The 25573-nt window shown below is 40.0% G+C and overlaps 1 protein-coding gene across 2 annotated transcripts; it reads left to right on the forward strand.

Moving 5' to 3' along the window:
* The first annotated feature begins 239 nt into the window (after positions 1-239).
* On the forward strand, positions 240-25139 carry plekhf2 (pleckstrin homology domain containing, family F (with FYVE domain) member 2). 2 transcript variants are annotated; one of them, XM_080501528.1, is made up of 2 exons: positions 240-366; positions 19521-25139. In XM_080501528.1, exon 2 carries the CDS (start codon positions 19532-19534, stop codon positions 20258-20260), a length of 729 nt encoding a protein of 242 aa, XP_080357654.1. In that variant the 5' UTR covers positions 240-366; positions 19521-19531; the 3' UTR covers positions 20261-25139. The 2 variants fall into 2 exon arrangements, with proteins under 2 accessions (XP_080357654.1, XP_080357655.1); XM_080501529.1 differs by lacking the exon at positions 240-366 and adding an exon at positions 9583-9711.
* Positions 25140-25573: the final 434 nt, after the last annotated feature.

Consider the following 25573-nt stretch of genomic DNA (forward strand, 5'->3'; position numbering starts at 1 on the left):
ACAAACTCCTCAAAACCGACCCACAAAGACGTTACTTTGTAGTTGACGACAAGCAATTGAACCTATTATATTATGTTAACTATCATTATGAAAAGTCAATATGTGGTAGTAAATAAGTGCGTCGTTGTGTTCCACCTCTGTGGAGCGGCAGCGTGCTGTATTTCCCGACGCTGCAGGGTTCCGTGAAGGCGTCGCGGCGCTGCCATGTTGTTGTGTTATTTTCGGAGCAGTGGAGTTTCCTTCACTGTCTGTGGACACAAGCCGACAACTTTGTGACGGAGAACCGCAGCTTCACTCGCACTACTTGGAATACAAACCTGCTTTAAGTCACTGCAAAAGTTACCGGACGCCGAGAGCTGCCGTCGGGTACGTTTGGTTTTGCTCATTCGAAACTTGTTTCTGTCATTAGTTCAGTAGCTGAGACGAGCTGAAGCTTTGGCTCGCTGCGACTTTCCCTTCTTCATCCCTGTAACTAACTGTTGCATTTAAGTTAAACATAATAAAGTGATGTTACACTTCCTTCAAATCTTTACTTTACATCGCCTGGTTTTCCAGCCGGCAAATAGGAGGAAACTATTGAGGAAGTCGCTGTCGAAGCCGCAGCAGCAGATGAATGGTGTTGGGAATGGGAAGCTAACTTGTGAGCTAACAGGCTAACGCTGCCAGCTGACACTAGGCTACTAAAGTTGGGCGACGACCTGAAAAGTCACAGAAACCTTTGACTCAAAGCAACAGTTTCAAGTGTTGATATCCACACATACTAAAGTGAGACTACCTGCCTGCTTTCGTTTGTGTCGACTTTTTTGACCTTGGGGGATGAAGTCCCTGTGGTTTATTTATTATTGGCAAATCAGGACGGACTGGAAAGGCACCATTTGTCAAGGATGCCACAATTTATGTAACGTTAGCCTGTCGTGCGATGGGAAGTTGATGTTTTCCCAGGTGGTACAGAGCTTTTATTAGCGTTGGGTTTCCTCCAGCTTCTCGTAATCTCCCTGCAGAGATAGCCTGTCATCAGCCAAGAGGTCCAGACTTGTTATCACACCCTTGTGGAAGTGAATGTGTGATCCTGACTGCTGGTGAAACTTTTTCTACCACAAAAAGGGAAGAAGTCTTTTTGAGTCAGCTCTACACTGGAATTACCTTCTTTTAGGTCCTTTGTGGAGCAGGCACTGAAACATCGGATATATAAAGTAGAACCCTTTCTCAGGGCAAAATGAGGGTTCAAACTACCAACATGTGCAGATGATCCTTTCTACCAACTGACCCGCAAGCAGCTAGTAAAATGACATGTTTCATGAAGTAGTCATCCTAGTACAAGTAGTCCAGATTTCTTTACTCGGTCATTTATTTTTTTATTTTTCCATTTATTCCTGATTTTTCTCTTTTTCATGGCTTTTTTCTTTCTTTAATGATGTTCCCACTGGCCTACTTGTATTGAACTTCAAGGGTTGTTCACATGCTCCTTGGTATTAGGCTTATTACTATTTACATTCACTGACCTGCTTCCTCCTTTGAGTGAGGAATTCCTAATCTTTGTTGTGGCTTGTAAAGCAAAGCTGATTTGAAACTAACTGAGGCATACAATAGTTCAACTAGTCTTCAAGAGCTGCAATATCTATCTATCTATCTCTCTATCTCTCTATCTATCTATCTATCTAATCTTTAATGAATCTGTTTAAGTCACCAGTTAACACACCATATATTTAGTTGAATGAATGAAAATACCTACCACAGAGGCCAGGGTGCACATTTGATCAACAAGTAAATTCAAAAGGTATGATATCATGGTTATCAACTTGTTAAAATATCTATATGTCCTACTTTAATTACTATATTTTATACATAAATAATTTGGGTTATGACAACAGAATAAACCAAATCATTTATTGTGACTATAATTGTTTGCTTTCTGTAGATCTATTAATTGACTGGGTTCACTGGTCATTTTGGGGATTTTTGTGACTTTTTCACTTTTGTGAAAAAGTTGTGGTTATTCAAAACGGTAGAACAACGTGCAGCCCTGAGGCTGCTGAGGGATTTTCTTCTGAAGACCAGGGATTTGTTTGCAAACTGATGGTGACAGCACGTCACTATCTAGTGATAGGGGTCAACTTTTTAATAATCCTATCTATTACGTTATAAAGATGTGAATCACAACTATATGTGGTAGATGTCACTGTTTTCATTGGTTGAAGAAACACATAGACTTAAATGTCACATGTGATGGTCAGAAATCTCACAAAGGGAAAAAAAAACGACCGCGTTAGGTCGACTGCACTTTGCAGGAATGCATGGTTTATATTGTATATTAAAGAAATCATTAGAATCATTAAAGGAAAAAAAGTGATAAATCACCCCAGCTTGACACAGTCCAACTTTTACTTTTTTACTTTCTAAAGTGTTGTGTGTACTGATCGGGGTTTTTAATCTATGTACTTCCTTATAAGACTGAAAGTCAGAGGCTGAGAGGGAAGTTTTCTTCAGCTTAGTCAGTCATGAATGAAGAACTAACAAGTCATTTCTCGTTACTGAAAGCCGTCACTTTCTGATGCTTGACAACGTGCTTCTTACGGCAGGTATTGACGTAGATATAATTGTTAATCAGCTGCTTTGGAAGTCTGACCATTCATTGAGTGTCTTACTGGAAAGTATGCCGACGGAAGTGTCCTCCTCTCCTTTGTGTGCCTCTGTCTGGTAAAACTAGTTCTGCCAGAGCAGATCAGGTCGAGTTTTTTTTTTTTTTTTTAATTAAATAGCTAACAGACCAACAACCCCCATCCATACCCCATCTCACACAGTTCAGTCTCAAAAGCACAGGAAGTATGGCTTGGCTTCATCTAAGCAGTATATAATCCGATATGTCTCGGTTTAAAAATGGAAGCAGATTAGATGTGTAAGGAGAACAGGTTATTTCCTCACTGACACTTCCAGCAGCTCACAGGTAAATGTGGAGATTAGCTGTGAACACGGAGGACTTGGTCTGGATGTCGTGGTGATGAGTGTCCTCCTGAAGCCACTGTTTCAACCACTGTTTATTGTTAATGCAAAAGAAATACACAAATGTAGTGATATTGTGTAATTTCTCAAAAAGAACATGCTGTAATTGTTTCAGGTAAATGTTTGAGATACAGTCACTAACGGGCAGACTAGTTTATATGTGGTTTGTGTAGGAAAAATCTACATCTCTTCTTCTGAGTGGAAGTTCTTGTGTTGAGAGCAGTAGTCCAGCAAATGTACGAACAGAGACTTTGCACTTCTCATTTTCACATCAGCTCATCATTACTCAACACTTAATGAAGCGCTGCATAGTTTGTCAGAATTTCACTTCTTCATCTTTCACATGGCCTCGGCTTCGTTTTTCTAGCATCTGGTATTTCTACTCATGAATTTGCATTTCTTTTCAGATTTTGTTTACTGGTAAATAAATCGATCCCGGTGTAAGCTTTACAATGTCATGGGAAGTACAGCCTTATTTTCAAGCTATTTTGTTTTGTATGTCTAAGTAGAAATGACATTGTTTATTTATGTAATTTTTCTTTATGTCTGTATGACAACCATACAGCAATTGGCCCAAACTTAATTATTTTGACCTGGTAATGGTTAAAATGTTTTTCGAGGGATGCACCGATCCACGTTTTTTAACTTCTGATCCCGATACCCGAATTTGGATATCTGCCTATACGGATACTATTCCAATACTGAAGCTCTGTTTGCTTTAATATTATTATTGTAATTATTGTTGAATTTTATGCGAGGCTGTAATAAACACCTCTCTACAGTCAAGTATGAAATGTACGAATGTATGTATGTATTCTCTCAAAAGGCAACTTGAGGTTCGTGTAAGGTCAAAAAAGGAAGCAGGACAAACTATTTTTGTAAAATCAAAGTTGCGGCGTGACACTCAGGCTAACGGGCTAGCCACCAGAGCATGCTCCGATGGGGAGAGACGTCATGTTGATCTTGCAAAAATATAGAGAGTTTCATTCCATACACTGTGTTGATATAGCAATATTTTACCAGTCTGGTCCACTCAGGATGAAACTGGACTGTATGTGGTACCTGAAATAAATTAAATCTTATTTAATAATTATCTTGTATACATGTAGATATATTGTATTCATCTTTGTATTGGTTCAGTTCTGTACTTTTAAATAATCATAATATATTTCATGTTTGGTTTGCTCAATATCGACTGGTCCTACAATTTGAAATGTTTTTTTTTTTTTTTTTTTTAACCAATTCATTTTTCAGCCAACTCATTGAAATAATCGTTAGTTGCAGCCCTAATACAAACGCAGCACAGAAAGGTCACAAAGTGGAATTGAACTAGTGATAAGCTCTTTGTGAAGTAACGGTGCGAACCACTACAATGCTGCATGGCCTCAGATTTCACACGGGACAGTAAAGCGATTCATTAATTTATTAATTCATAATGCATTGTAAAGTAATGTTTTGCTTGAGCCACCTAAAAGCCTGTAGATTACTGTTTAGGTTTACATCCATGTTATGATTTCTCAGTTTGTGTGTTTGATGTAATTAAATGTGATTTAGATCGTCAAGCCAAAGACGACGTTGTAGCTCACTGCTATTTCTTTGAGTGTTTTACATAGGGGGAAGCTCATAGGTTGCACATACGAGTACATCAGAATGAGAAGAACAGATGTAGCACATTCCTCGGGAACTCTGTTCTGCTCATACACCATGACTGAAAACCCAGCTTCAAACCGTGCCACTGATAAGTGCTTTGAGCCAAAAACCATGTCCACACCATTCCTGCTGTATCTCTTTCGTTCAGCCTTCCACACATACTGGAAAACAATTTACATCTCCTCAACACAAGGTCGCTCAAAACCACGATCCATGGTGTGAGAATTTGAAAGTGCTTACTGAGTGCTTTAGTGTGTGGAATTTCTGTTATGTTGGCAGTGCTGCCGCATTTCATTGGCTCTTTACCGTCAAAGAGGAGGAAGCACAGCCATTTGTTTCAGATTGTTTTGCTTTGGTCGTAAAGTAGTTTGACTTGTTCTTCAGTGATTAAAACATCCCCTCTAACTTTCTTTCACTTCTGTGATAAGCTTCCAGTTAATGCAAGGGAAGCTGTCTTTTTTTTTTTTTATATTTCTTTCAGGATTTATTTAGAATCCATTAAAATCTGAGCCTCTTATGTGCTCTGATACAATTATATACTTTTCTCTTTTAATCTGCATTTGACAATTTTGCATTTCACTGGTCTTTCATAAGGCCTTGAAGCCAAAGGCAAAGACATTTACTGAAATTAATGTTAAATTATATGAGGTTTTGGCTGTTTTTGGCCATCCCAGCTGAAGAAAGAGGTCACCTTTAATCATGGGTTAAACTCTCATCTTGTGTATTGGTAAGAGTTTAAAATTGACCATTTTCACCATTGTGCAATCACAGCGTACCTTAGATAATCTTCTGACGGTATCATAAATTTCATGATTATCATCTACGACATCATTTCCCTGCATGGTGCGACTGTTGCTAGGGGCTAATTATGCAGGCTGACTCGAAATACCTTTTGCTTGTGGAGTCGGCAGTCTGTGAAAGTAATACAGTGGATGTCAGAGCAATCGAATTCATATGTGCAGTGATGATACACCACTTTTATTAAATTGAAAGGGACATTATGGACATGGCGATGTTTTTCCATCACCGGTATATTTAACTGACACAAGGGTGTGTTGTCACACTGTGGAATTGTATGGTATGCTTTCCATTTTGACAAAAATCCTGGAGGGATCGCCTTTAAAAAATTTTTTTTTAAATAGATTGGGTGTGGGTGGCTTAACTCTGCTGCGTCACCAAAAACAAATATAGGTAGGGATTACTGGCAAACTTTACAGCAAGGGTTTCTCGTCCGAGCTTGACTTGACTTGACTTGGTAGCAGCTTAAACTTGAAGGCCTGTGTTGAGCTCTCAGACCAGTTTAAAATCCGTGAGTCAGTCAGTACAATATACGATACCAGTTCATGTTTTGACTGCATCACTTCTAACTACTAATTCGGTTTTCAGATTTTGTGCTTAATTTCTGCTGATGCTGAGGATTTTTAGCAGGGTTGAGCTTTAATACTTCCAAGGGGGCCACATGAAAAGCTGTAATGACTGTAGGGAGCTGAACCACACATTTTAATTAAAGTTGCTCAATATAATTATATTGCCTGTTAAAATGCAATGTGTTGACATAGTTTTGATAAGGTACTGTTCTTGCATTGCATCATTTGAGTTATTTATTTGCGTGCATTGATTAATAATGTGAATTCAAATCGATACCGGGCTCGTTTTAATGCCCTTCCTGCCACAAACAAGATTCAAGCATGTGTCTTGCACTCATGAAAATAAATCTTTCTTTGCTATCATACATAGTTTTTATAATGCAACGTCGCAATGGAAAATAGACACCACCAGAAAGTATGCTAATTTAATTTTATTCCATTTTTTTTGGGCTGCAACAACGAGTCGATAAAATGTGCTTATTAAACGTGATAATTTAATAATCAGCTCGTTGTGTCGCGTGATTTATGCACCACTCGCCATGTTGTGGAGCCGTTTACTGTGTTCAATATCAACTAGTCCTACAATTTGAAATGTTTTTTTGAACCAATTCATCGATCAGTCGAAAAATTGATTATTAAAATAATCGTTAGTTGCAGTTTTTTTTGTTGTTGTTATGCTCAATTCGGTTGCAAAAGGGTAGAAAGACTTGAGAGCGAGAGATCGCATGAAAAATCCCTGTGAAACTCTGTGGCTTCTTTTTTGGTGCAATAGAGTTGATCTTGTCCTTATTTTTTCGACTGCATGTTGGAACATGTGCGCCACTAATCAGTCGTTGGATCGCCTCGCTTTGTCCGGATTTTGTTTGGACGTGTACAATGGAGGTAGCTCATTAAACTCACCTTGAAGACAAAATGCAAATATCACCCCAAAAATACATTGATAGCACAGCTCAACAACTTCTTCGGTCACTTTGCTCATAATTTTAATATTGTTTAACTGTACAAAGCATGTTTTTCTTGGCAGCCCAGCTCGCACTCAAGTAGCTGTCATAACTCGTTCAAATTCTTGTCACCAACACCTTTTTTTTTCAAGGTTAAGGACGCATATTATTCTAATGCTTGTTTCTTTTTGACAAACCAGGTCTTGTTAATCTTTTTCATTTGCTCCCATGTGTTCATTCATTTCTAAAAGCTTACACACAATAACAACAGCAAAAGAAAAACCTATTTCTGTACTTATGTTATGTAGCAATACAGTTTGAATGATTCATATTAGTTAACGAGACCTGTCTTGAACCTTCGTAGAAAAAAGGGAAGGAAATGTAAATATGCAAATTACGGTTTTATCTATTCAACTTGGATAGGTCAAAGGTTGGTGGACATAGAAGAAAAACAGTAGCTCCTAAATCCATGACACTGTGGTGTCTATCTTTATTTGAAAGCTGGTCTAGTGATTTCACCAATTGACTTTTGTTCCAAAAATGTCCTCGTGTCTGTTGGAAATAATTTTTCTGCTGATGTCACCATATGACCTTAAAAGGTAAAAGCCAGCCCAGGAAAGAGTTTAATCACTCTGCTGGTCAGTGTTTGGAGACAGTCGGGGTGTGGTGGAGCTGGGACGAAACTACTGGAAATGGCCTGTTTGCTTGTTAGTTTTGAGTCATTATTCTTTTTTAAAGGGATGAAAAAGTCAGGACTGAAAAGTTTTGTCTGGTCTCTGGCGAAGGCCTTTGAGAAATGTATCTGTGTACATATTTGTCTAATGTTTTCTTGGGAGGCCTGTTTGCAGTTTTCCTCTGAGACCATTAAGATAACCCTAACCCTAACTAACTTGTGTGGTACAGCTATACCAATTCAAGCCAACAAACATCTCAAAAGACAATTTCAAATGATAAAGAGCACAGATTGAATATTGAAGTTTGATGTGTCCTTGATGAACTGCAATTTATCACAAGGTTTCTGTTTGCTATCACTATGATCGTCAACCAACCTCAGATCCTTGTGGCTCGTATTCTCTGCTGCTTGCCTTTTAATTTTTCTTTATGGGAGTGTTTATGGGATCGGAGTTGACTGTGATGACCTAAATAAACAGTTTTCCACGTTTCTACTTGCTCAGGAAGGGAAACATATCTGGAGTTAATATTTAACTATTCAAGTACAATATCCAGAAGCCTGTGTCCTTCTTTGTATCTGGAAACATTAGCCCTCCCTCACGTAACATAATGCTTGTCAACTGCAGGTGTACAAAAACTAAACGAGACTGAATTCTAACGAAATCTGAACTTGACAAACCAGAAATAAAGGTTTGCTTTTGCTGTAATGACTGTGTAATAACAGCCAAAATGTGCCAGATATTTGTAATGTGTTTCTTAGTACTTTCAGAAACACATGAGGAACTGCCAGATATTGTAGTTTGGAATTCACTCATTCATTTTGACAGTCCTACAGCAAATTAAACTAAACCCAGTTTACCAGTGGTGTGTGTTAAACATCTGCTGAACCATTACATCCGTCTGTGGGCCAATATGCAAAAATGCAGTCAAAGGTTAATTCTGTTATCTTATAGTAAGAAATGTGGCTTGCACTTTATTGTTACTATGGAGTGGATTTATGAGTCGGTTTCAGGAGGAGCATCAAACGCTTCCTCACGATATCTTTATGAGGATATTATCTTCGGATCGCAGAGATGTTCTCATGGGAACACTGAATACCCAAGTTGCTTCATCCAAGTCTCCTTGATCATGATCAGTCGTTCCTCCAGAGAGAATGAGACACCAGCATTCTTTATTTAAGAAGGTCATACGTGATGATCATGACAGAGAACAGTTTGTGTTTGATGAAAGAGAAATATTTACATTGCTTTGCAAAGGCCTTCTGCACTTCAGATAATTACGTTCATGCTATTTCCTCTGTGATGGACTATGAAAATAACCTGCTTCATTAAGCAGATGTTTGGATATTATCTGAAAAAGTTCCTCTCTCAATCGGCATCTTTCAGTCTTTCTTTTTAGATTGACCACACCTGTTTTTTGTTGTCAGTTTACAAATGCTAACCCTCTGAGGTCTAATGAGTTTAATTTCTTTGTAAAAAAAAGAAGAAAGAAGTTACATATTTTGCGTGTAAAATTACTTGTCACGTCCAGTCCGACGAACGGCGCGTCGCTACACGGCGCTCTGCCCGCAATGAGGGCGATAATTCCCGCAGCTCGCCCCACTCTGCCCCTCGATTCTATATACGGAGGATTTGCTTCGATCGCTTCTAAAGCTGTTCACTTCAGCCACCGCAAGCAGCCGATACAACTTCTGTACCGTCCTCCATCGTCTCTCCTCTTTCCTTTTTTGTTCCAGACTGAATGGGGTGGAGTCACGTCTCTGACACAGTACAGCATCTTCCAGGGACATGCTACGACACAGACTCAAAACCAATGTTTCTTTTCTTTTTCTTTTTTTTCAAACACCGAATATACCAACATGGGCAAAATCGCGTCTGTAATTTTCGGTTTATTGCCCAGGCCAAGTCGAAAGGGTGTTTTGGCTACTCCCTGTTGGGCTGCCACTCTGGATTATGTGGTTCACATGTTTCATTTTGCCCAACTCCTTTTGTTTTCTACAGAGGAAGCCATCAATCAAGTGAAGGAAGAATGGATTTAAACAGTAAAATAATAATAATTTATATGATATTGAGTTTCAATAGGTGAGCTTGTCTCTCAACTGTGATTGTTCCTGCATATCTGCATGCCTCTTTCAAGTTGTGTGAAATAAATCGAGACAAAACGTTTCCTGACCTGTAAGCAGTCTTTGATCCTTTAATTGGATCTTTTCTCAAATTGTACGAGTGAAATGCAAAGTAGGGTCAATTCCAAACTGTTTGATGAAATATTCAAAGCTGTCTGTAGTCATTTTCCCATCAAGAGTGGGAAGTTACCACTAACATCCTGTCAGATGATACAAAATTCAGCATGAAGACGGGTAAATCACTATTTCAAAGCCTATACAAATAATCTTGAAACTGGCTTGACGATGACAACCGCTATCTTCACAGAACGACCAAAGTTCACATCACAGAAACCTAACCTACAAACGCTGTAATCAGCACTAAGTATTGGGCTGGTTTCGACGTATGAATATAGGTCAGTTTGTTTAGTTTATCTTTACAATAACACCAGCAATGTTTATCTCTGCAGCTGGTGTTATCCTCACTGTCTGGCATTGTTTGCATTAAGTGTGAGTGTCCACGTTTTTTTTCTTTTTCTTTTTTCATATTAAAGTCTGTATGCAAACAGAGTAATGATTTAAAAAAAAAATACAATTCCAGGTCAGTTATCGGAAGATAATGTTGACATGTAGCAGCAGGTCATGTCGCTCAGGTCAGGCAGCAAGGACAAGAAAGGTTCATTCTACTCAATAGTGGAATAGTGACGGGGACAACCTTCTCCGGGTGGGATTGCCACCTTTGGACATGCAGTCCATGTACAGGACTGTTGTAGTGGAAAGAGAGCTGAACTGCAAAGCTCTTTGTCCATGTCCTCGTTGTTTGTCAGGGACTTTGGCTCATGACAAAAGGCTGAAATTAGGTTTTTTTTTTCTGCAGCGTGGTGACTGAGAGAGAGAGAGGAGCTCAACCATCTGGGAAAGATTCAAAGTAAACTGTACTTTTACTTTGACAGAGCCTTAGGAATATATCAAGAGTACCTATCTACTGCCCATATGAAACATAGGTTTCCTGCAGCCTTTTCACTCTTTGTGAAGTGTGTTCACTGTTTAAAGCGACAGTAGTGAGCCGTTTGTCTGGTGTTTTACATCCATTTCAGCGAGATGTATTTTCTTCTTCAAAAAGGTAATATTATTTCAACACACTAAATTACTTTTGTACTTTAAAATATTGTACAGTTAAAACCAACTCCGAGACTCAATTACCCGCCAGAAAAGAGGCCCTTAGAAAACACAACGTGTCATGTCGCTTTATGACAACAGCTTAAGCGTGTAACCGCTTCACCATAGAGATGCACAACAGAAAAGTCAGGAACAATGACACTGCCTCATCCTAGACAGCATCTGGCCTCACATTACCCCCTCAGGATAAATGGGTGTCCTTGTTCCTGAGGTTACTGTTTTCAGCCTGTAGAAATGCTCTTTCTCTATTCACTCCCTGTCTTTGTCATCGCCACTCTCTCCCTTTAGCGTCTGACTCATCGCTTCCCTTCGTGCCCTGCCCTCCTCCCCCCACTGTGATATCGCTGAAGGTCTTACTGCACGTCCTGATGAAATGTTGACAGGCGCATGTCATTTTTTTTTGTATATTCCAAAGATGGCCAGTTCACAATTTATTTATTTATTTTTTTGATATTTCACACATCGCATTTGTAAACCCAAGCCGTGGTCCCGATGGGGATGATAAAGCTGATGGACTTCTCCCCTCTGAGCCAGAGTTTATTTTCTTCCCTACTTGGCATTTGACACTGTGTAGTTTGAAGTTATCTGCAAGTTTCTCAAGGGAAAACCTTTATATGTTTCCGAGGCCTTTCATCGCAACAGATGCAAAATGGAAAGCAAACGTGTACAGTATGTAAGCCTTTGTGCAAACGTGTCAAAGTGCTACATTATGTCACATTGTGAAAGCACCAGGATAAGCAACCACAACAAGACTAGTATGCATAAAGTAAAGACTGTATTGTATACCATGTGTAAAGATTTTTCTCTTTTAAGTGTTACACAGAGTGTTAATGCATATTGTAGCTACTTCAGTAATACCTTGCTTCTGTACAGAATAAGAAATTACTCCTTTATAAGAACAGTGCTCATGTTTTGTCTAATGTTATTAGCAGTGAAAGAGGGGACTGTATTTTCTTTCATTTTTATTTAATTTTTGTCATTTCAACAATTTCCATTGATATTGAAAATGTGGGCAGAATAATGTGACGGTAATCTTTTGTCCTCGTGCTGTTTCCGTCTGCAGCTGCATACCCAATGGGAGACAAACTTTCTGTAACCTTTTTCATGCACAGGAAGAGTTTTCATCCTGCATACACCTGAGGGGTCATTAATGCTGCTTCCTGAGAACTTCATAACAAAGGTTTTCACTTTTTCATATGACCTAAAGTATAGCCAAATAACTAAATTGAAGGGTGTGAAACACTGATAGCTTAACTTGTTACCAGATGTCTGCTCAAAAAGGGCATCGGCTTCTCTGGGGGAATTTAATTACACCTCACCCATAACACACAACACCTTTGACTAACAAAGCATTGCACTCTGCACTTTTTGTAAAGTATCTTTCCAATCTCCCAATCTTTTGCAGCACCTGAGTGTTTTTTGTTTTTTGCTATTTTTGAGGGAGTTTCAATGTAATTCTCTGCTGCTGTAAATGACCGTATCTTGTAAACCGAGAGAGAGAGAGAGAACAGCACTCTCAATGAATTAATTATTGGTCTTATTTAAAGGCCACTGCTGTTCCTGTTACACAAGGGAGCACAGACAACCTGCACTAATATGCAAAACAATAAACTCCAGCTGAGCGTGACCAAGACTGCACATGAGGATTGCACATGTATGAAGGGGTTTACACTTTCAGCTTATTTGTGCCCTTTTCACTACTTGTAGAGCATTTTGTTAAAGAAATAAAAATCAGTTTGATAAGCGAGGTTATGCTGCTGTTTGACGTGCAACGTTAGAATATGTTGCCAGTAAACGTGCAATTTCAGGTGACAGAGTTGAGTGTTAAAATCAGTTTGTGCACTGAGAGCACCTCCATGAGAGGAAATTTGACCTTGAGCCTCAACAATGTCTATTAAAAAAAATAGTTGATTACACTTATGCAAAGTGTGTTCAGGACACCCCTGGAATTCACAGAACACTTTTAAACAGCAAAAACACTGAAACCGTGTTGGGACTTTCCCCTTGTGTCTATATTTAACACCAAATTACATACTTTTCTCCTGGAAACATGTCACAGTTTTCTTAAGATTCCAACCCTGTAGAGCGGTCATGAGTGTCCACATCTTTACTATATTGATGCTGGGTGATTGGTGATTTATTCAATTTTTCACATTGTTCAACTTTGCCTAAGTGTGCCCACGTGGTCGTGGATAAATGCTTGATACGTTTATTGTCTCGGATGAAATGGCATCTGGTGGAGTTCAGCTCCACAGATGGCGGTGTTGGCCCAAGGCATTCAGTTTGCCACTCTCCAGATGGCTGATGAACGCTATCAGTGTGCAAGGTAGAAAACTGATACCAGTAATCAATCTAATCCAGATAAATAACAGCGTTTCGCTGTGAAATGTGTCTCCGCTACAAAAGGTCAGAATGTGAATGAGGTTAAAATGCAGAGGATAACACATTTTTTGTCGGCCGAACACTATAATATGTCCAGTATTTCCAGGATGATAATATTGCATTTGTTAAAATCAGAAATCGCAAATCTATCTCAGTTTGCATAGAGACTGCCCCCTTTTCCCCTGCAGCCCAACTTGCGTATGTAGCTCAGGCTGTGGGATGTTACCCTTAAACCATAAATCACTGCTACATGTGAAGGAGCATCTCTTAAATGTTTGTGAGGCTGGCAAATTGGCCCTCTCGCACATTCTCATTCCAGCAGATTCTCTATCTTTGTCTCCCTCTGGAATTTTCTTCATTCCTTCACCCAAGTGAAGTTGACAGCCTGAAGGGAAGGAAAACGGTTAGTCATTGCCCAGAAGCCCTAAACAAGCCTCAGAGGACCACGAACCAGTACGCTTGGTAAAAAGAAAATAGGAGGAGCGGGGGGGGGGGACAGGTGTGTGTGTTATCCAGTTTACATTCATCCCAGCAGAGCTTATGTTCTCCAACAACAAATCCAAGACAGAAAATTTCAACTCGCAGTTTTGGTTCTTTCTTACAGCCTCAATATTATTAGTTATCTTATAAAAGTAGTAGTTTGTTAGTTCACAGCAATTTAATAGATGCAGTTCCACAGGTTGGCACTGTTTATCATTCATATATTGATACTTTTACTTTTTTTTTTTTCTTTTTTTTTTTACTTTTCTCTATCTGCTTTTATGGTTTGTCTCTTAAAATCTCTCACTGTAGTTTTGCACTGTCCACTGATTGAAGTCTGTACCATGTAACTCCCCATTGCTCTGTCGTAATCAGTCCTTGGAGTGGTGCTTTCTGTGTACTCGGCTGTGCTCGTTTAAAAGCCCAGATGAATGTTCATGTCTGCGTGAGAACGCAGCTCCTCCTGTACCTTCAGTGTGTTTCACCCAATTCTGTCTCACTTGTATTGCTGTGTTTAGAGGCTCTGGTCTGTATTTATGCTGCTCTCTCGTTCCTTCTGGAGACTTATGCTCTTTGTGCTTTTGGCTGATGGGATTCTGTTGCCCAGTCGCTTCACTAGTGGGAAACGAGCCTTCGCTAACGGCGCTGACATGTCAGCAACCTCTCTGTACTCTGGGGCTTTCACCAGCAACTCACCCGGGTTATTAGTGTGCAGATCACTGGGGAGCGAAGCCCCGACTTCACTGGCATTCGCTGGCTAATTAGCATCGATTCTTAACTCTGTGGTTTAGGCTTTTCGCTGTCATTGAGCAAGCAGAAAACCGGGAGTCGGCTCAGACTGAGTGTTTGAGTGTGGTCAAGTGCAGTCCACCCACTTACAAACAAGTCAGTGACTCTTGGCTACTGTCAAAGGCGTGTTTACGGAGCCAACTTACTCTTAACTCCCTTTTAACAGAACATTGGAAGGTTATATCGACGTGACAATGTTTTTCAATTAGTGTTTGTTGTGAATTATTTGTCTTGTATCGCGTGAACAGATCTCCAGTAATGCACTCGCAATTTAGCAACCCAGACGCACAATAATGGACGGTGCTTAGCTGACTTTGTTCTGTACCAGTCTGACTGCTCCACATACCTGCAGCTGTAGATCCACTCCGTCACACTACCAGGGTGTGTTCGGCAAACTTCCAGTGCTTCTCAAACCAACATGTTTTATAGTTGAGCTTTAGCTTGGCTCATACAATAACTTTTTTTTTTTTTTAGGTGAAATGAGGAGGCAAGTAATTAGTGTAGATAAGATTTAAGGGATTGGGCGAGTCAGTCAAGAATATATTTTTCTTAGTTCTCACAGCTTTTTTTTTTTTTTTTTTAATAGGATTCTTGAGTTTCATTTCATTTCATTTCATTTTATTTATTCTTTTTTCAAGGTAATGCAACCTAAAATAAAGCAACAATCCAACAAAAAACAAACAAACAATACATTCCATGAAAAGAAGAACAGGAGTTGGATGAAGAAAAAAATCTTATAAACTCCAACCCCATTCTTGAAGAAAAACGTACAAACTAGATGGCCTAACCGATGTAAAAAACAGCAACAACAAAAAAACAACAATTACATATACACATACATACACATACACATATACACACATATACATACATTCACCACCGTCATCATCATCATTATTGTTGTAAATTTTAACGTTTTTCACATTCGTCTCTGTACAAGTTAAGTGTCCTCTGTTTATACTTATATTTAAATTGAAGAATATTTGAACAACATTTTAGATCATTTTCTAGAGAGTTCCACTGTATCACACCAGATACTGAAACACACATTTGTTTAAGGGTTTTTCCTGCGAAAGGTTGTTTAAAGTCATTATTTCTTCTGCTTGTCTCACTGTTTACTGTAAAAAGCGCTTGCAGTCCATGCGGTAACAGGCAGTGTTTTGCCTTGTGAACAACCAATAAAGTTTGTAAAGAAACCAAGTCCTTCAATTTGAGTAGTCCTGACCTCAGAAACAGTTCTGTAGTATGTTCCCTTGGAGCAACTCCATTAATTATTCTTATAGCCCTAGTTGATTGACAAATGAAGCTCATTCTTTGGAACAGCAGGCTTTAAACTACATGCAGGTCAGGAAATGGCTGAAAAAGTCAGAGCAATCAAATCTGCAGAAGAAGTATACGAGTCAATCCTAATTTAAATGTTAATCCATGGGATAGTTTAACATTTTCATGCAATTTTACTTCATGTATTATTGCCTTTTTAAGTAGGTGATTATCATGTTTTGCCTGATATCTTCCAGAGCTGTTAAGACGTGGGGTCTATACTGCTGCTTTTCCAAGTCTGTTCCTCACCTCCCCTTGGGTCCATATAGAATTCCTCTGTAATTAATGGAATAAATAATGAAGATATATTTAAGTGGCCTGAAACCATAACATTAAAAATAATTAGTGATCAATCATTGTAAATTTTGTCCATAAAATTGCTGACATATGAGCATTTGTTCCATGCTCAAGTTACAGTCTGTTAATTTCCTCCTTTTTAACTTTGCCAGCAATGATTTTGTGTGAAGACATATCGGGACCCTTGAAGTTTATAATACAGTTTTACTTTGTAAGCATTTGTCCTCTTTCCACATTTAACTGATACAAAGACGTGCGACCGTCAGTCGGTGCTTGGGGAGAAAATGAAACTCAACGTAAACTACTCAATGAGTCGTCACCTATCTTTTATTGTCTTTCTGCCAGGCTATGTGTTTGGTGCTCAATGGGTTATTGAACTGAACAATATTACAATGCAGAATACTGAGTGTTGTTTACATTGCACTACAGAAGTTTTTAATGGTTAATGGTTGCATTTCATTTTAGTTTGAACAGTTCTCGTTTTTTGGTATCATAACTTGCAGTCAACAACTTCTGGTAATTGAAAAGTGGGAACTTCAGATACACTTGTAAACAATAAGCAAAGAAAAAGAAACGGCACAGTTGTGCCGGGTTACAACTGTAAAAGCAGGAAGAGTAATATTTTGTGAAATGGGAATCCATAACCACAAACATATTGTCATACTTAAGTAGTGGGTTACCACAAGTATCCGCCATCGCAGTGCCTGACAACAGTATCACGTGTAATGTTTAAGCAGCAACTTACAGCCCTACTTTTCCGACATCAAGAGGAAATGCTGTTGAGTTCTGCTCCCGCAAAATACGGTGTCTTCAAGGATAACTGGAAAGCATCTGATTAATAGCAAATGTTTGAGTTTCACCTGTGAGGTTTTACCGTTTTTATCCACTTGGCTCCTGCTGGCTGTTGAGTTTGTTCAGCACTGTGTACATCATCACGCATGTTTGCATATTTTCTGAGGTCACCACTGTGCATTTGACCCTCTGGGCTCACCAGGAAGTGCCGGCACCCATCCATCTCCATCGTCGCTGACCTCCGACCTCTCTTACTCTGCTTTAAGTGGAGCCAACGGGTGACCCACCAGTCCTGTTGTGATGCCATCTGGGTCACCACAGAGATGATAAACCTGCTGATAGTTAGTCCATCCTCTTTTTTCCCATTCACTCTTGAAGACTTCAGAGGTGGAGTTCTTCAAACTAAAAGCTCCCATTTCCAATCATCTGTCAGTCAAGGCAGCTTTTTCAGAGCATCCTATTAATATACTCTCCATTCATGTAGCAAGGAGTATAAAACATATTAGAAAAAAATAAATTGATGCTTGTTACATCATTCGCGGCTTTACAAACCATTGGAAATAAAAATAGCTTGAATGCATTAAAACACAAAGCATGACAGGAGAGCTAAAATGTTATAACTGTCATGTTATAGTTATGTCAAGATCCAACAACAAAGCTCACCATTCATCCTCTATTTTCACAGATGTGTTTGTTTCACTTTCCTTTTTTAAGCATTGTGTTGTGTTTTAAGCACTCTCTGTTGCGTTATGGATGTTCAATAACAACATTTTCAAGGTCAAGCTGATGTGAAAAAATTACATTAAACTGCCGTAACCATTTTAACGATCATTCTTTTCTAAATATACTGTGACTCTTTGTCTGTTCTTTGTCATTTGTTATACTATAACTATGCGACTGGCAGATTGCTGCTTGAGGTTTCAGTCTTCAGTCAGGACCATACAGATCTGTTTGCGTAAAGTCAGATCACGTACAGTCGACATGTGACAGAGATCTGGAATTATTCCACAGCTCTGGAAATGTGAGCGTCTTTATGGTTTGGAGAAGAGGAAGAATAGTGTCTTATCAGATTAAACTATCAGAAAAAAAATATACAAAAGCCTGCAGGATATTGCGATGCTTCTCATGCTGCTTATATGACTGTGTGATTTCAACTTCCAGTGAAATCTACAATGTCTTTGTCACCATGTTTGCATGAGTGACCACTTGAGTAAAAGGTACGAACACTACACCTCATGATTTCCTGTTGAACAGAAAACATATTAGCTCAAGGAAAACAATACAAATAAAATCCACACCAGTGACCCTTTGACTCATTTTATATTCTCCACTACTTCACTTCTGCATTCGCGTCAATTATTTATTGCGGCCTGGATAATTTATTAAGAAAATTGGAACTATGGGAACTTTTTTATTGAAATATTTTCTTCTTTCAGGCTTCCAGTAATCATGCATCTATTCATTAACTTCTTGAATTTCGTAACTGATTAATTGATTTAGTAAAGGGTGGGAGGAAGTACATTATGGGAACATACATTCAATAAAATGGGTCATGTGGCTGTATAAGGTGCAAATAACCATACGTCAACCATGTATAATAATGTTATGGTGCTAGAGGGGATGGTTACCTTGATGCCATGAAAGATCAGGTTGATCTAGATTGATTAGACATCTAATCACCATTAATATAATTTATTAAAAAAAAAAAAAGATGCAAAGTTGCATCTACCCCACACAACATACTTTATTTGTTAAATTGAGATTATTTTTCTTGCTTTTGCAAGATATCACAGCTTTTTGTTTGCATATTGGGAAAAATGTGTTTATTAAATGTAAAATATTTGACAATCACATGCAGCAGTCTAATATAGTTTTTGCATAAAGTTAACGTTTACTTGCTACAGGAAAAAAACTTAGCATTTAGTATTCATATGGTAACGGTCCCAGGGGTGCATGTGGCCTCAATGAATGAATCGAATAAATAGCAGCTATACGTCCCTTTAATTCATTCTTGGGTGCAGTTTTACCCATCTTTATTGTGTTGAAGTATTCCACTTTGAATCATCATTGTCTGAAAAAAACATTGAAATAAGTACAATGACCTGCCAGCTGCAGAACAGGGACAGGAGTGTATCACAACCATAGAATGTACAGCTTTTTCTTTTTTACTAGGAAATGTGTTTAAATTGGCAAATCATGACTGGACCCTCTGAAGTGTTTCCATGTGACCCCTGGAAACAGATTTCCTTCTCTTGCGTCAGATAATGCAACACGCTCGATTAACTCTGCTGATAATTATTTAGGTAATTAGTTTCTACCAAAGGCTTTTTGAATGGATTTCATTCATAATATACACGTTTTGTTTTTACTGTTGTTTGTTTTAAATGGTTTTCAAGCAAATGTGATCTGTCGCTTCACAGGAAAGTTGAATGAAACTTATTTATGTGCCTTTTGTTGTTGATTTCAGTTGTTGAAACTTACAGTTTAGGATGGTTTTGTACAAACGTGTTCATTTCAGTAATTTTTTTTTGTCCTTCTGTTGTCCTCCAGGTGAGGTGAAGATGGTGGACCGACTTGCCAACAGCGAGGCCAACTCCAAGCGGATCGCAGTGGTTGAGAACTGCTTTGGCGCCGCGGGGCAGCCTCTGGCGATCCCGGGCCGCGTGCTGATCGGCGAGGGTGTCCTCACCAAACTCTGCCGCAAGAAGCCGAAGGCGCGGCAGTTCTTCCTCTTCAATGACATCCTGGTGTACGGCAACATCGTCATCCAGAAGAAGAAGTACAACAAGCAGCACATCATCCCTCTGGAGAGCGTGACCATCGACACGGTGCCCGACGAGGGCGACCTGCGCAACGGCTGGCTCATCAAAACGCCAACCAAGTCCTTTGCCGTGTATGCCGCCACCGCCACCGAGAAATCCGAGTGGATGAACCACATAGGGAAGTGTGTGGGCGACCTGCTGCAGAAGAGCGGCAAGTCCCCGACGGGCGAGCACGCGGCCGTGTGGGTGCCCGACTCGGAGGCGTCCGTGTGCATGCGCTGCCAGAAGGTGAAGTTCACGCCAGTCAGCCGCCGCCACCACTGCAGGAAGTGCGGCTTTGTGGTGTGCGGGCCGTGCTCGGAGAAAAAGTACCTCCTGCCCAGCCAGTCGTCGAAGCCCGTCCGGGTGTGCGAGTACTGCTTCATGCAGCTGACGTCGGGAAGCCTCGCGCCGCGTTCAGACTCCATCAGCCGGCCGGGATTCAACAACCTGTCGGACGACGAGGACGAAGACGACAGCAGTGACTGAGGATTGCCCCGACTCCCTCTGGCCACACCGCGATGGAGGAAATACTCTGCTGACGGTTTCTCTTTCCTCTCAGACAATAGAACCCACTATGGGAACAATTGCACCTCCGAGGATACGTTCATGAAATCACCCTGGAAGTTCACGTCTCTTGTTCAAACCAAAATATTTAATATTTTCCTCTTCGGTGAATATTTTCCTGAACGCAGCAGTTTATCTGTGAAGTGTGGGATTAACCAGCAGAACTCTGGGATAAAGTCTGACTGTTCATCAGAGCTGTTCCGCTAATCTCCACTTTTCTTTCTTGCCTCTTAATTGGGCCGTAAGCAGTCACTACCGATTACAAAGGTGCTAATGAGAAACTCTTTCTAAATTCTGTCTTCTCTTCCATTAATATCGGCTCTTTTCCTTCTTCGGTCCATTAACTTAAACAAGGGGATTGCTTGTAATGTCTGCAGGGAAAAACAAATGTTTGGGTTGCGCGTCTTTCTCCTCTGTCCTTAAGGCACCAAACTGGACATTATTGTAACAGAATTCTGGCATTTTCTGCTACTTTTTTTTGTAAAATCCTTGTCTGATAAAACCGAGAAAAAAATAAATAGAAAACAAAAAAATATATATTTTCTATAAATAACAAAATGTAGTTTTTTATGCTAATAACAGAACCTAATATAGTTGCTTCTGACAAATCAGCTTGTCTCACATTGAGCATTATTAGTCTGTCACCTTGTCTGCTACTTGTCCCAAAAATGACCTTCAGCCTTTAATGTCGTCGTATGCCTTCTAGAAAATTGAGGTCAACCTTCACAGAGAAGGAGGTTAATGGTTCAAATGAAACCCTGCTGCAACAACCCAGGACTTCATGATAGGTTGACTTTCGGACACATTACAGAGGATAACATTGCAGTTTTCTGTGTCGGCAGCAAACTAAAGCAGGGAGATTAGCCACCAGCCTCCGTGCAGGAAGGGTTCAATTTTGGACTTTCCCTGCACACACTGGAAAGACTTTCGCTTCTGAGTCTTTAGGTTTTTTTTGGTTTATCTCCACACGGTCGGTGCAAAGCCTGACCCTAAAAAAAAACAAAAAAAAAAAAAACAGAGAGGATCCGGGGTCTACCTTTTTGGCTCACATATTTTTCACCGACAAAGACGTGAGTACAAAGGAGTGTTGTTCTCAGCGAGGCTTTCACAGACACTTTCCAGTGTCAATAGTGCTTCATGTGGACCTTTTGTGTCAAGTGTGAACGACTCGTGATCACCTCCATGCCGCCCACGAGGACAAACAGGTGCATCTGGGGGGGGGGGGGGGGGGAGAATTGATTTGAAATGGAATGATTAATATTCCTCGGTGAAACGTCATGCATTACAGATTTATTACACAAAAATAGAATAGATTCTATCCTTGTTTTGTTTTATTCTTGGTAATGGTAGCTTATAAAATCAGAACAATGAAAGATACAGTACCTTAACACATTATGCTATTTATGTCTAACCAGACTCTAATTACCACAAATTAAGTTTTTTAATTAATGCAACGTTTTAGTCAGAAATACATGAATGAAAAATTAACTTATTCAAAGTTTTATTTCCATTGAAACCAATGCTCATCTAAACAGATTTTGTGTTAATAACTGAAGTGTAATTTGCCCAAGTAAAGAAAAGGCCATAGTTTTTCAAGAGATTTCACTTTTTCCTTGTTGGTGTGAACCAGACTGTTATGCTCCTCCAGGAGTGCAGAGCAGCAATAAAGGTGATCTGTCTTATGTAGACCGTTAAACACTCGACTGGCTTCTCCTGTGATAAATGAAATGCAATATGTTTTTTGTGTTTTATCTTTCAGTGATACCACATTGTGTTGCACCAGTTATCCGCCCCTGGTCATTTGCCCGTTTTCTGCAATAAAAGCTGGCAAACCGTTGTCTTCCGGTCAGAAACGCTGAAGTCACAAATTTACTCTGTGTCATAAAAACGAACGCACCTTCTCTTAACTCCGCTCATTTGTCAACAAAGGAAAGCATGGCCGTCCTTCCCGCCTCCTTCCTTCCATTTCCAGCGGTAGAACTTGCCTATGATATTTGGCACAAATACTGTGACCGCTCTCTGACCCGGGAACTGACTAGTGAGACGCTTGTGTCATCAGTTGGATTTCTCTTCTCAGTAAGGCCTCTGAAGGGTTTCATTCCTTATATTTTGATAAGAACAGCATATCTGAAAAATTTAAAACGGTCCAGAACAGATGTAACATTGCATCAAACTATAAAAAAAAACACAGCATAATGGAAGGTTTTGATTTATTTTTTTTATGTAAACATTATGACACACGTTTGCCCTGAACTGGAACACATCTTGTTTATTTGTTGGTGGTCTATTTCTGCCAGCGGAAGGACCGGGAGTCGTATAAAGGGAGTGGCATTAAAAAGTTCAAACAGGACTATTTTCCCCTCCCATCACAACGGTCACAAGATAAACGGCAGGACGTCATAAACTAAGCCACCAGGAATGCACACACACGACTGCGTTCCACCTCGTCCTGCAGCTTATCTTCCAATCCACATGTTGCCAGTTCGATCCCCCCCCCTTGTCCATTTCTTAATGCGTCCATGGGCAAGACGCCGATCCTCCAGTTGAACAACTTACGAAGGCAGCTGTCTGACTGAAGCACTGACACTGCAGTACATAAGTGAAGTCCATTTAACGAGTGGATGTCATTACACATATCTCATTGGATCAGATCAGACCTACTAGGCCCTATTGGATCAGTTGTGGACTGATGTTTGTTTCCCCACGTTTTTGTGGACCTTTGTGGGCTTGGGTTCCCCGTGTTTTAGCTTGAGCTGAGGTTCTTGCAGGTCTATGGAATGGAAACTCTTTCGAGGTTTGTTGTTGTTTTGAGCAAATGTGAGAGAGTCGCAATCGGGGCGGGAAACCTTTTATCTGAGACCAAATCGGAAACTGTTTTATATGCATCTTCTGGTCTACTTAACAGGCAGAGCATTATCTTTCTATCAGGCACTATGCTTCCATCTGAGCTGCGTCTCACAAAGCATCACGGATGGAAGAAGAAAGGGAAGCATCGCTTTAGGCGTTTTGGTTTTTACAGATATAAGTAGGGGTCTAACTCGTTACAGCGACTTTGGAGAACTGAACCTGTTGATGTTTGACTAACCAGCTGCTCTCGAAACTCACTGCTCAGTGCTGAGGTGCCGACGGAGGAGACTGCCTCACTGTGGCAGCCACGAGCACAACGTCCAGCCTCACGTTTACTGTGGATTGCACTCAACCAAGTCGGCACGTGGACGAGGATCCAGGTCTCGACCACACGCTGTCAGATACACAGTGACTCTGGTGGATGTCCGTAAAGATGAATCTCTATTTTTTAACCCTGTCAAATTTTTTTTGTACATTTGTATCGGTATGTTGCAGGTGGTCTTTCTTGTTGTAAAGTTTTGGATCAGTTCTGAGGCGACACCGTTTCGGGTCTCCCTGCGCTCAGCCCTCCTCCTCGTCACATTCCACCAGCATCTGCAGCTTTTCAACTTGCTCATCACGATTTAAAACAGCTGGGAAAACTGACTTTACCGATCGTTCATGATTCCTGAAGTCCAGACAGATGCTTTGGTGGCTTTAACCAGCTGTGCACATCTGTATTTAAACAACCTGCCGTTCCTCTGGGACCTCGGCAGCCGACAGAGATTTACTGCCTCAATTTGTGGAAGTTTGTGCTTTGATTGCGCTCTTCAGAAACTTGGTCGCGCTCGGTTTCTGATCGTAAGCCTTTTATTCGAACATCAACCGTGGCTTTAAAGCAGAGCAGGGCCAACGGGAACTTCCCTGACCTGCTGAGTTCTCTCAGAGAACAGATTTCTTGAAGCTGTATCAGGAAAGAAACTCTCCTGGTGGCTGGGTGGATGAAATGACACATCTGTAACTCTCATATAAAAAAAAAAAAAAAAAAAAACAATTCCTGATCCCATAAATGCTAAAAGTACAAATTCAGAGATGCGTTTCCCAGAAGAAGACTCAGTGATCTGACATTCATGAAAAACGTGATGATTTTTTTTTAAATTACTACAGTTTGACTGGTTGTCATGTTTTACTCGAGTGCTTTACTCTGGAGCTGGCCCTGGAAACGGTTCTGTGGAAATCTGGATATCTGCAGGCCCAACAGAGATCTATGCTTTGTTAATGTCATTTCCTCGAGTTACTGTTGAGATTTGTATGTGTGTGGTCACACTGATTGGCACGTGCGTGTGTTTTATTATTGGGCTCATAGTTGATTTTTGTTCTACAACTTTTAAAATGGAACAAATCATGCGTGCAACTGCTGTGATTTCAATGCAAATTAGTTTTATTTTGAGTATTTTGGCAAAAGCAGAGGTCAGTTTAATATGAAAATATACAATGGAAAGAAAATCTGACAAAGCAGATGAGAGTTAATGAGAGAGAGGTATTGTCTTCCCTATACTGTCTTGAAGAAGCCAACGGGTCTTATTGTTTGAAGGAAAAAATCTATTTTTGACATAGAAGATGACTAAATAGCCACTTTCACTTTCAACATTGTAAAGGACAAATCACTACATTCAAATTCCCGACGGTGTTTATGGTCATCTTGTGACGATTCCTCAGTGAAAATTCGAAACCAGTCAGTTTGCTGCTTGATGTTGCAGAGTTCATCTCGCGCTTTTCACAGTGTGAACACACACAAACCATCAACCAGAGAAGAGTTGCAGATCCTGGGGAGATGTGGGACAGCTGAGTGTTCTCGTGGTCATTTGACGGTTTTCTGTTTTTCTTTTTTTGTTTTGTTTGCGTTGGTTTTGGGTCATTTTTAATTCTTCCATAAAGCTTGCAAGAAGGGCTTCGATCAGAATGTCACCCAACATATCACCTACTAATTCCTTCAGAAATCTTCAAGTATGTGTTATATATAAATAACGTTCTGCCAAAAGTCACAATGTTGTCTTGTATTATTTCTGCCATCTTTTCAGGTAATGTGTGGATTAAGAATCGGGGAAAGATGATCATCGGCACAGCTTGCTTTTGAGGACGACGAAAAGAAAGAAAAGAAAACCGTTCATCAGAGTCCACAGGGTGACCTTGCAAAGAGTAAAAAGTCCAAAGATCATTTGTTTTTTTAACGAGAAGTAAAGCGGTTTATATTTTATTCAATGGGGCCCGTCGTGTTTGAGATCCACTCAAAGAGTGATCTGGTGCCATATCACCAGCAGTTACTTGATTCTGAGTTATAGGATGAATACCCCGGAATTTCTCCCAAATACTATAATGTCACCCAGGTAATTTCATTGATTTTCCTTT

This window comes from Blennius ocellaris (genome assembly GCF_963422515.1).
Source record: "Blennius ocellaris genome assembly, chromosome: 8".
NCBI lineage: Eukaryota > Metazoa > Chordata > Actinopteri > Blenniiformes > Blenniidae > Blennius > Blennius ocellaris.

Bases quoted from the DNA above. Each gene is read 5' to 3' on its own strand.
- plekhf2 (XM_080501528.1), top strand. From the start codon at position 19,532: ATGGTGGACCGACTTGCCAACAGCGAGGCCAACTCCAAGCGGATCGCA.